This window comes from Carex rostrata, chromosome 7, assembly GCF_964058835.1.
Source record: "Carex rostrata chromosome 7, lpCarRost1.2, whole genome shotgun sequence".
Lineage (NCBI taxonomy): Eukaryota > Viridiplantae > Streptophyta > Magnoliopsida > Poales > Cyperaceae > Carex > Carex rostrata.
The window spans coordinates 10,012,910-10,025,194 of record NC_135924.1 but is presented as its reverse complement, the minus strand read 5'-3'; the positions used below and the strand labels follow the sequence as shown (position 1 = coordinate 10,025,194).

Sequence of the window (12,285 nt, the reverse complement as noted above, 5' to 3'; positions counted from 1 at the left end):
TCAATACATTTTGAGAAAATTAATTAGAAATGGATTATGAAGTTGCTACATTAATTAATTGGGTACCCATAAAAACAAGTTATATAGAAATATTACTGAAGTTTCATGGCTACATTTAACAAAACGAATTAACAATTATGTTATTACATCAAAAAGTCTACTAATTTCAGTATTACCTAATTAATCCCTTCAGAAAATGAGCAACAAGTCCCTTTCAAGGATCTAAGCTTCCCGTGCTTTATATGAAATTGCAATGCTATTTGAACAAAAAATAAAATCTAGAAAAAAAAACTAACTAGAATTTTCATCTTGCAAGCATAAACAAATATAAAATTGATGAATTTATCGGCGTATAGTAACTATACATACCAGTTAAAGCATAGTGAATTACCAATAACATGAGGTACCATCCTACCAGTTAATGTATAGTGAATTACCAATAACATGAGGTACCATCCTACCAGCATATTACGTACCGATACATGTAATAAATGGAAGCTGGTAAAATATTATGTCTTGTTTTGATGGTAAGGTGGCAAGTTGCAAATATTATGTCTTGTTAAGAGCCTTAGAATCATCTAACAAGTGCAACTTAGTTAACCAATCGAGTTGCAAACTTGCAATCATGAGGAAATTAATAGCTTCCCTAGATGACAGTGTCCCGATCGTTGGGATGGACAACATTAATAACTGAATTTTAATTAAACCTTCAATGAAAGAGCAACTAGATAGGAAAATATATATTAATTAGAGGAACACTGAGGAAAACGAGAAGACATGGGCGTAAGGACACTAAGCAACAACTTGACTACAAAACATCATGGAATGACAGTCTAGACTCTGAAACAGAAAAAGATAAACAAAGAAAAATGTAGTTGATCAGCTTTGATATATATAAATGAAAGGAACCAAACTTGTTTTGCTAGAGAAGGTTTTTCCTTGCACCATGTTAGAAGTTTGGGTTATCGTAAATAACAAGCAGATACATACATTATACATCCTCCGGCGTAATGTATATCTTTCATTTACTGTCTCTTAACAAGGTACCATTTCTGCTACATATATAAGAAAGGGGAAAAATAGAGAGTACAGCAAATGAAGGTATCATCAAAATGCACTGGAATGGTCTAGCACATGAAGTATTCTTAAGCAGAAGAAAGCAATTTTAATACATGTAGAGGGAGCTTAGCTACTTTTTGCATTACCACACAAACAAATGATTATTAGGCAGACAGATTCAAGTGTAAAAGCACTAACTTACGGATCATGATATGGATAATGCTCTTCCACAAATATTAAGGTACCAATATTCGATGAGAAGATCTCTAGAAACTATAGACACATCTATATTTTGGACATCATGCGTATAGATTTATGTAGTTAGTAACTAGTAAGGATAAACAGAAACAAAACTCTGAGGAAACTATTATGTACTTGAAGTTTCGTGCAGTGTCATATATTGCAACAAACAAACAAAATTCCTAACATCTAGATAGTTCTGAGTTAGGGGGATCGGATTTACTAGGCCAAACTAGAAGGGAAAGAAATAAAGAGAAAGAAAAATTCAAATATTGCCTCACAGAAACAATGAAAACCCAACATTAAGTAAATGACAAATAACATTTGTTTGATACTGCTATAAGTTAAAACATAAAATGATCAGTGTACTCGGAACGAATCTCATGCATAATAATAGTTTGGAATTTTGAAAGGTAGCAATTAATGGAGACACTCTTTTCAAAAGAGGAACAACACAACAAATTAAACTACTTAGGGATTCTGTTCATACCAACTTGCAAATAGTTAAATAAGGGTTTAATTTGAGACACACAAAAAGAAGGAAAGCTGGAACAGTACCATCATAACACTCCAGCAAGTTTCTTCTTGGAAAGGGCACTTCTAGTGATTTGTTCTCAGCATTAAAATGCTAATTATGAGACACTCCATATCTACTAGTCTACTTTCGAGTACCTTGAGAAAGCAAAAGAGAGTACAGAAACCAGCTAAAAATCTCAAAGAAAGCGATTTATGTTGCCAGTTGCCACCACTTAATTGCCTAAAGTAACTCTTTTGTTGGCAGAGAGAGATCTAGAGAGAGAGAACCTCGGGAGCCGCTGCCAACCATTTCAGAACGAGAGGGAGGGAGAGAGAGAGAGAACTTCACTTGGCAGCCCCTGCCAAGCTTTTCAAAGAGAGAGAGAGAGAGAGAACTTATATACAAGGTGAGGAACTGAGGATCAGGAGGTGTACCCAAAAAAAGAATCAGAAAGATCAGAAAAGATTCAGAACCATTATGGCAAGAGGCGCAACCCTAGAAATGTATATTTTTATAAGCAGTAGTTTAACTAATGGATAAGAAAAGTAATTTTAATTTTCAATTCTTTAATGAGAAGCAAGTCAGAAAGAGGTCTTACACTCCTACTATCTATTTCATTTTCTGCAGTTTGAAGACTTAGAGAAAAAGGTTTAATTACACGATAAAAATAAATAACATTTCTCGAAAAGCCAACACCAGTCCGACCAGGACTTGAAAAGAAACATAAACATAGAAGCCACCAAAAAATAATGTTAGCAGAGATGTTTTACTATTTTTTTTATTTTTTTTGGTTAGAAGCATGTAGGTAAACATAAATGCATATATTATTATGTGGAAGTTACGACCAGAACCCAAGAGAAATCCATCACTGCTACATATAGAAGTCAGAGAAATAATATTCTGAAGAACACAATTATATGCCTAAATAAAATTATTGATAAATAGCTCAGAGGGAGAGAGTGACTACATTTTTAAAACCCTAGCACAGAACCCAAAAAAAATAAAAAACCAACAATAGTTAATCGTTTTTAAGATGAATCCAAGGGAACAAAGAGAAGAAAATAAAAGAAAAAACGAAAACAGAACCTCAACTCCTATATCACAGATCTCAGTTTCTGGGTTGATGTGGGAAGAACTGGGTCCCTTGCATGAACGCACCTAGCGGAGTCGGGTAAGGATCCATTAACACTGCAGCAGCTGATGTGGCAGCATGACTGCCTCCTACTCCACCACCTGCCTCATGACTACTAGTTGCAGCGGCAACACTTGGAGAAGATGCTGGGTCTCCACCTTGCAATTGGTTATAATCTGCTGTCTCAGGACCATGATTTCGCAAAATCCCCTTAAAAACATGCCCACCGATGCTAACAGCCGTCTGATACGCCAGCTCATCTTCGTCGGCCTCATCCAACGGACCGATTTTAACACAACGAAATACTGCCTCAGAGCTCACCTCCGCTGGAAACCTCCCTCCATCTCCTAAAGAAAATTAATATTAAGATAAAAAGTTGAGTTAAAAATTTATCAATGTTTTTACTACTTTTCTTTTTTTTTTATTTTAAAGTTAAAAAGAAAAGATATATAATAATTTCAATTCAATTTGGGGGGGGTAAAGCCCCACTAGATATCAAAATCACGTCTAATCAAAGGAGAAAAGTAAAGGCGGAGACAACGGTGGACGCACACGCAAGGGATTCGGTGCAACAGTGAAGTATGGTAACTCCAAACAGTGCAACTCAACTTACCCGATATTTAATTATTTTTTACTTTTTATTTAGCTATAATTATTTCCCTCAATTTTTTCTTTCAAGTGTATGATCTTAAATGATTAATCCTGGAATAAATTCTAACTTCAACCAGGTGTGTGTAATACCTGATGAAGAAGTAGTGGCGACAACAGTTGGCATGCGGTCGACCCGTAAACCAGCTTCATCCCGGACCCGCCTTGTGCCTTCGCTGGAACCGCCACTTGTACCGCTTTGCAAGAGTTGTGCTAGCTGCTGTTGCCTCTCTCGTCGCTTCGAAGCAGGAACCCATGTGCTCTTGACATGAGTCGAGCAGTGGAAGCCTCGGCTCCTGCAGCAAGTTCTGCACCTGAGATGTATGCAATCCTTCTTTGCGTTATTCCCGCAATCCTGGCAGCTCGTCCCGGAACGGGCCCCACTGGATGTGGTGGGGCCGAGAGTTGGCTCATGAGAAAAGGAAAGCACGGTGGCTGGGCTGGAGGAAGTGGCACCGGGAGAGAAGAACTGAGGGTGGTGTTGCAGAGAGGGGTTTGGAGGCCATAATTGAAAACCACCGGTGCGGGAAGAGGTGCGTGCGTAGAGAAAGATGCTCTCCGTCGGAACGCCAGAGGTATCCGTACGAGTGGTGGTGGGACCGCCTCCGCCTAGATGAAAACCCGCCATGACCCAAAATCCATAGCACAAGAGACTAGCCCAGGTTTTGGGTTAGTCTGTAGACTGTATATCTCTATCTATATCTTCTAGAGGTTGTTGTTGTTAGGTTAAATCTGTAGAGAAGAGTAATAATAAAAAGTATATGTATGCGAGAGTTATATAATTGGTATCGATCTCTACGGAAGACAAATGGAGGGATGTGGAGGTGGTCCTTTTTTGTAATTATTCAAATTGGGGGTTGTTATCAGAACAACGATCAGAATGGAAAAGAGGGGAACTGACACGCCGCCATGGAGGCGGCTCCAACGTTAATTCCCATTTATTGCTCGCAGCGCTCGCTCTCTCTCTCTCTAGGTCAAGCTCTTCACTCTCTACTCTTGACTTCTTGAGTGAAGATAGGAAAGACGAATATTAAAAAGACATTTATAAATTTATTGCTTCTTTTTTTACCTTACGCAAACTAAGTTTTGGAATTTACCCCAAGAGATCAAAAGGATGGTTCTTTGATGTTCCGTTTTATTTTCGTAAATTTGTAAGTTTTTTGCATGACAATTGATTTGTTTGGTGGTGTATAATATAAAATATTGTTTTTTATATATATTTAGGCGGAACGGACGAGGTCTGTTCGGATTCAAATAAAAATCCGTTGCTATCATTTTTTTTGTGAAGTAACTCTGCTATTTTGGCTTTTTCAATCTTTTTTAGAAAGGAATCTCAAAGTAGTTTTTTTAGAACTTTTATCTGCACGCATCTCAAAACAATTCGATAACTGGATTTGAAAAAGCATATATAGCAAGACTACTATTCATGCACGAGAATAACAGCAAATATAGATCCGATCTGGTCAAGCTAATTTGCTGATAATATGAATTTTAAAAAGGAATGACTAATGTTAGGAGCATTATTAGAAAATATATAAATACATCTTGTTCTTTATGATGTAAGATTTTGCAAGAGTTTAGACAATTATCCTGGTGCGCTCGTATTAGAGTTGCTATAATATATAGATAATTTGATCATATGAATTTTGAAATAAGAAAAAAAAAATATTAACAACTACATTACTATAAAATACATTATCTTTTGGTGATTAGTGTGCACAATTTGCCTACGGGCTATTGGTGAAAATAGAGCTGAGGATAGATTTTACATTAAAAGTTATCTTAAACATAATAGTTTAGGTAGCTTAAGAATTTATCCTTGCCGAAAATGAGTACTAATAAGTTTTAGATGTTCAAAAGCTTCACTTAATTTTACAAAAAGAAGAAGCTCCAATTAGTGAATGAAATTTCACATTCAACAATTTATTTATCGTTTTACATAATATCTTCTGTGACCTATTATGGAGGATTCAAATATGAACAGTTGTAGGGTGTGTTCACATAATATCCAAAAAAATATAGGGTTCCAAACAGAAATGTGCAAGGCCAATCAAAGTAGAAGAATTTAAGTAAAGTGAAAAAAACAAAATAAAGAAGAAATTTAGTAAACTCAAGACGTGTGTTTTCTGTTGTTTGTTGCCTCCTATGCTGCTATTCAGTGAACCTACCGTTCTCTGTGTAGCTCTACAATTCTTGTAGAATCTCTTGTGCAATTCTTAATTTCCTACAATATATTATGGCCTACTTAATATATCTTTGCAATTTTCTGTATAATATGTCTGATACATACTAGTTAGAAATTTACTAGTTAATTTAGAAAGAATTTTACATCACATTAAAAAAATTAATACTATAAATAAAATGAAATTACATTTCAAATATGCCAGTATTTACTAAAAATTATTGTGAGCGTAGTTTATTTCATACTTTTATTTGTTTGCCTAGTTGCCCATGAGACGGACTTAAGAAGAGAGAATGGGGTCAATCAACACCTTTTTTTTTTTTTTAAATTTTTGGTATTTATATTAAATTTTCTATATAATTTATAACAAAATATCATGGTATTGTTAACTGTCATTAATCATAGGAAAATTTTATATAATTGACTATCAATGTGTGTTTGACTTACATAGTTCGAAAGTCCGACTCCACCCATACGTATGAGCTCAATAATACATTTAACTCTTTTTTTTAAATTGCAAACTTCTTCAGTTTTTCATACAAATTCTTATTTAAAAAAAAAACAATACCCAAAAATAGTAATGAACAAGAGCAAATTGTCAAAATATACTTCCAATGTAAAAAACATTCTAGAGAAACTTAAGTTCTCCTAGTCTCCACTGTGTACAGTTTGCATCCTGGCTGTCCGTGCATGAGGGAGCTAACCGGATGGTGCCACGTGTCGAAGTTCGGGTGGCTGGGTGGACCCCCTTTGGAGTCCGGAAAAGGCGCTGCTTGACCGTGACACTTCTCTCTCTTTTAATGCCTGCTGTACCTATCTTACTAGTCGTTATAAATAAATGAAACAAATGCAATTTTGCATATCTAAATTTAATAGGAGGTCACCGACTAACCGAACAATCTTAGTCGTAATTTTTTTTTTTTTTTTTTTTTTTTTTTTGAAAGAAGGGGTATAGTCGCGCCGATTTTCATTACTAAACGAAAATCATAATACATTGTTTATCAATCCGATACTCAAACCAATACCAAACAACAACATAGAACAAAGAAAAAAAAACACTAGACATCAAGTGAATACCATCAAATAAAACTACAACCTGATACTCAAACCTGCACTAAAACATCATTCAACTAAAAAAATCAAAATAACCTGCACTAAAAAAAACATATATACACCAACAATAAGCATAATACCCTGCACTTAGAAAAAACATATACAAACAGCCACTGTGAAGTTTTCTTGTGCCTCCATCCTCAAGGTTCTTCATCCCTCGTATAATCGATCCCAAGTATAGGGATTGTATCCATGCTAGCCATCATAAGGATAGTATATAAATCACCTAATAGGTCTTTTACATCAGGAGGTAATATACACATTAGATTATCTAAAGCATTATATTTTTTATTAGAACACCAAAATCTAGCGATAGCAAGAATTTGTGTTCCTGAACTACTAGCCTGTTTTGCAATGCCCCCTTGAAAATAACTCTATTTTTCTCAAGCCACAGAGTCCATAAATTAGTAATCAGGCTGAAAACTAGGCTATTTTTACTTTTATTTTGATATATTTTCATCTCTAACATTTACATTAAAAATTTGCAAGATATGTCTAAAGACAATATTTATTACAGTATGTACTAGATTTTCATCTTTAACCTAGTTACATTATAGATGCACAAATGACTAATATATCCTTTGAGAGTTGAGACCTATATATTGTATGTTCTAACTATAATTATTAAAAAAAAATTATGGGGATAATTAAAAGGGCAAATAATTTTTTTGTACATGTTGTTGGCTGAAATGCGTTTGATACTGATGCATGATACTTGATGTGCGGCTAACACGGAAGAATGTGTCAGCCAATTCTAAATTGACAGTTAGTGTTATTTATTTATATTATTTAGATGTCAACAGTGGTTCTTCATTGGTAGTCGCAAGGACAGACCAAGTCTGTAGGGTCGTGACTAGAAAAATAATATTGATGTGTGTGGTATATATCTTGCTTATATATCCATGAAATAATTAATTTTAATATCTTAGCATGTGACTTTTAAATCTTACCCCCTTTTTTTTTTCTTTTTGATGAAACACCTGATTTAATAATTGTTAGGTAGTTAAAAAGACGTAATATAAAAGGCACATTTAATTATTGTTGGGCAGTTAAAAAGACATAATATAAAAGGCACTTTCGATATGTGATTAATTAATTGATTATGAAAGTTTTGAAAAAAAAAAACTTTTTTTTTCAAAGGAGAGGTGAGCACAGTTGGCTAGAAAAAAAAAATTACGATTGTTGGTTATCCAACGAAGTTTTTCAAAAAAAAAAAAGCTTTTTAGATTCACAAATAAATAATTAATGCACGTATTAAATGATAAGAATATTGGTAATTTAATTAAGAGGAGGGTTCAAATGCTTTCATTTTTCAAAACGTTAATAAATCAAAATTTAAATCATAAACGTCAAAATAAAACTGTTAGATGTTATATATGTTATTATTTTCTCTATTTGCTAATTAAAAGAAATATCGCATTTCGTTTTTGTTTTTATGTGAATCAATCATTTGAAAAATCAACGTCTGTAAATTATTCACATTAGTGTGTTTTTACAAGCTCTTGATTGCAACCGAAACAAAGTTGATATGTCACAATTTTTTACACGTGCATAAATAAAATATTGGAGATCATATCCAACACTTTTATTTTGAATTTTAAGTTTTAAATTTTAAAATTTAGATTATTAAAGTTTTTAAAAATAAAGGTATGACGAAGGCACAAAAAATGAAGACATTTGAACCCTCCTCTTTAATTAATTACGTGGTGCTAATTCTATCACCGAGTTCTGAAATTAATGTTGAGATAATTTTCAATTAAAATGGTAATTTTAGCATGGTCCCAGGGTAGCTCTGAAAGTTGTCACTGGCACGTTGCTATAGTCTTGCTTCAAAAAAGTTTTTCTTTTTTTTTGAAAGACTATTTTGTTTTGTAATTGGCTCTCTTTTTATTTAAGCATGCATGTTTGTGCACACACTTGTTGCACCGAATTTTTTATTAAATGGCATTCAAATTTTACGGAACTATTTAGAAATTAATTAATGCATTCTGAAAAATAACAAGGATGAGATTTTTAATCTTGTTTTGTACACTAGCTAGCTTGCCATATTTCTCTAACAATATTTTATTAAAAACAAATCGATAAGGAATATTATATATTTAAATGTTAGTTAGGTTGGTGTACCATATCTAATCTATCGTAAGGATAAAATTTTAGAATTCGATACGATGAACGGTAGGGATTAAACTAAAAATTTGGCCCCAACAAAAGGTGGTGTCATCTTTCGTATCGGCCTCAAGGGATCGGTTTTCATATTTCATTTCTGACATTCATATTGAAGCATCAAGCAAAATTTTCAAAAAAAAAATTAACCACTAATTAAACCTAAAAACTAATGATTAAGGGCGTGTTCGGCGTGCACGTAGGAATAGGAATGCATAATTTTTGAACTGATTTTTACTGTTCACGTAGGAAAAAAAAATTCAGTCTAAGTGATTTTTTTTTTCCCACGTGAACAGTAATTTCCGAACAAGCCCTAAGGGAGTAGGTCTGATGGTCATCAAATTTACTTTTGAGTCCAATGAATTACAACACTGTTCGGTCAACATTAAGATCTGTGTGTATGGAAATATAAGCAGACATGCACGGTTTGAGATTATGATTTATTAATTAATAGTTCATTATTTTTAGATACTTTTGGGCGTATAGATATGCCTCGATTTAGATATATATTCTATGTAGTGTCTTGTTTTTATATTTCCTAAAAGAAAAGTTATTAAAAATATCTAGATGTTATAATTAGAAGTAGAGATTAATATTTTAAATTTAATTCATCAAAATTTGAAAAGAAATGACGCGTGACAGGCTGACTGCACGAATAGCAATAATCAAATTCTTTTATCAGAATTTGAGTTTTGCAAAATATCCCTTGAATTGGGATCATGAAACTAAACTTTTTATAGCGAAATTTCGTTTTTATCATGTAGTTCACAAATCTCGAAATGCACTTATTATTTTTTAGAAATTCGTTTTTAAATTGAATTTTTATCAAATAAAAAAAAATCTGGTCGTTATATAAAAAGCCCAATTCTTTCATGGATAATAAAATCCCAAATTTTCTTAGTCAAATTGAATTGTTTAACAAATAGTTCCACAAAAACAGTATATATATAAATATACGGCTATTGTACGGACTGGCCAGTACACATGAATTAGTTATTCCATTAATAATTTCCCATTTAATCTAATTATTTTGCTCTAATCAAATGCAGTGCATGTATCACGTATGTATGCCTTTGTTATTTAATATAAATTGTATTTTAATCTCATATACTATTTTTGTAATTTCTTGTCTTCTAGACATCTATAAATAATTTAATATATATACGCCGTTGCTTTTAACTTACACTCATATATATTAATTAATGAATAAATACAAGCGTGCGTGCAACCAAACCATATTAAAAAAAGCTGCATACTTTGGATCCAGTGGCTACAGATTCAAACCAAAATCGACTGAAATTAACACACAGACAATCTAAAAAGGATGCATGAAACATTTTGGTTGGCCTCATGTGAGAAAATATTATATTGTAGAAGGAGAATGGATGCAGAGGCAAAGCCAAAGGTTGTGTTGTGGTGTCCCAATAATTGAGAGAGAGAGAGAGAGAGAGAGAGAGTATTCTCAAAAAAAAAAAAGAGAGGAGAGAGGAGAGAGAAACCTCGAGCCCAGTGCATCGGCCGGAGTTGACTCTTTATTTCCTTTCTTTCATCCTTTCAGTCTTCTTTCTGTCTCATCCTTCTCTAAAGTAAAAAACCATAATTTAATTTTTTTTACCCCCCACCTCTCCCTGCTGTCTCTAATTCTTATTCATTCATGCACACATGTGGAGGGGACTAGCTGCTAGGTGATGACTGAGGCAGACTGACTGTGTGAGCAACAGCAGATGGCACAAAAATAGAGAAATTTTTAAGAATACACAGGACATTTTATGTGCATATTGCAGTACCAAACAGCCAAACACGCTTCATATTGCATATTGCATATATATCTATATATATATATATATTCTCCATTAACTTATGCTTCAGCCTTTTCTATTCATCTACACAGTAAATAGATAAAATATTATATTGTAGTTTTCAAAGTGAATATGAACACGGACTTGGATAATTATCCGTATTTTGTCTTTTTCTAATTTCAAATATTCGCTTCAACAAAATAGTTTGGAAAATTGCTTGACTTGTCACTTGAACCAAAACAAGTTTGTTGTATGTAGACTAAACATATTGTGCTTTTGTATGAGCTTGGCCTGTTTGGCTTGCATATAGGAATAGGAATAAGAATAGGAATAGAAATAGAAATAGGAATGTAAAATTTTTGAACGGATTTTTACTGTTCACGTGGGAAAAAAAAAATTCAGTCTGAGTAATTTTTTTTTCCCACGTAAACAATAATTTCCGAACATGCACTTAATGTTGTATACATCAGATTCAAATCCGTTGTTATTCTCTTTTCATAAACAGTAATCCTGCTATCTCTGCTTTTTCGAATTCAGCTGTTTAATTTTTTCGGGAATGAATCTCAAACCAATTTTTTTCAGAACTTTTTTGTGTGCACATCTCAAAATAATTTGACGACTGGATTTGGAAAAACAGGAATAATATGATTATTGTTCATGCACGGGAATAACAACAGATTTAGATCATGTATAAATCAGTACTTATTAAAGACACATAAACTAAATTAAATTAGAACTGTACTTGATATTGTGGGAATTTTTTTAAATCTTCCAGACCACTATATATTTATTCCATACAGCACTGTATGAATATATCATGCACTAATTTTGTTACCATATCAGACTAATTATATGTGTATTTGCATTCATCTAGTATTTGGGAAAATGTTTTTGATGAAATGCATGCATTCAGATTTAGATATATAATGTTATCAAATTTTTAAAATCGAAATATTAGTGTTTATTTTTCAACAATACCAGACATACAAATTAAAAGTTTAAATAATTATCAATTCATTGAAGCTATTCATAAATTAATGTTAGTAAATGCATTTGGTGTTTTCCTTATGAATTAGTATTATTGACCATTTTGACAATTCTTATTAATAATTTTAAATTATAGTTAAATTTTTATTGTGATCCGTGTGATAGATCAATTATCTGTTCCTTTCATTTAAAATTTGTATTTAATTTTGGCTATTGAAAAAAGATATATGCTACCATGCATACACGCTCTTCATCAACTCCCGAGAATATTAATAATTATACTGTCGGACATGCAAACCGAGAATTTTAATTATTATAGTGCCGGCAATGTAAAACTAAAAACTAAAAGGGACGAAAAGTTCATCATAAAAAAATTTAATAAAGAGAAAAAAAAGCTGAATATTTTATTATTTATATTAATTCAAAATAACATTGACAAAAATAG

At 32.7% G+C, this 12,285-nt stretch overlaps 1 protein-coding gene and 1 long non-coding RNA gene across 2 annotated transcripts in view; one reads left to right on the top strand and one right to left on the bottom strand.

The window, feature by feature from the left end:
* The window catches only part of LOC144557363 (uncharacterized), a 49,301-nt gene that overhangs the window by 22,910 nt on the left and 14,106 nt on the right, over positions 1 to 12,285 (top strand). The window lies entirely within an intron of this gene.
* On the bottom strand, positions 2,719 to 4,332 carry LOC144556982 (protein SHORT INTERNODES 1-like). Its single transcript, XM_078305503.1, has 2 exons — positions 3,690 to 4,332; positions 2,719 to 3,295 (listed from the first exon to the last, which is right to left on the bottom strand). The coding sequence occupies exons 1-2, from the start codon at positions 4,222 to 4,224 to the stop codon at positions 2,925 to 2,927; spliced, it is 906 nt and encodes a 301-aa protein (XP_078161629.1). The 5' UTR covers positions 4,225 to 4,332; the 3' UTR covers positions 2,719 to 2,924.

Coding starts and splice junctions, on each gene's coding strand:
- LOC144556982 (XM_078305503.1), bottom strand. CDS start 4,224: ATGGCGGGTTTTCATCTAGGCGGAGGCGGTCCCACCACCACTCGTACG. Junction 3,296..3,689: donor CGCCACTACTTCTTCATCAG/GTATTACACACA, acceptor AATTTTCTTTAG/GAGATGGAGGGAGGTTTCCA.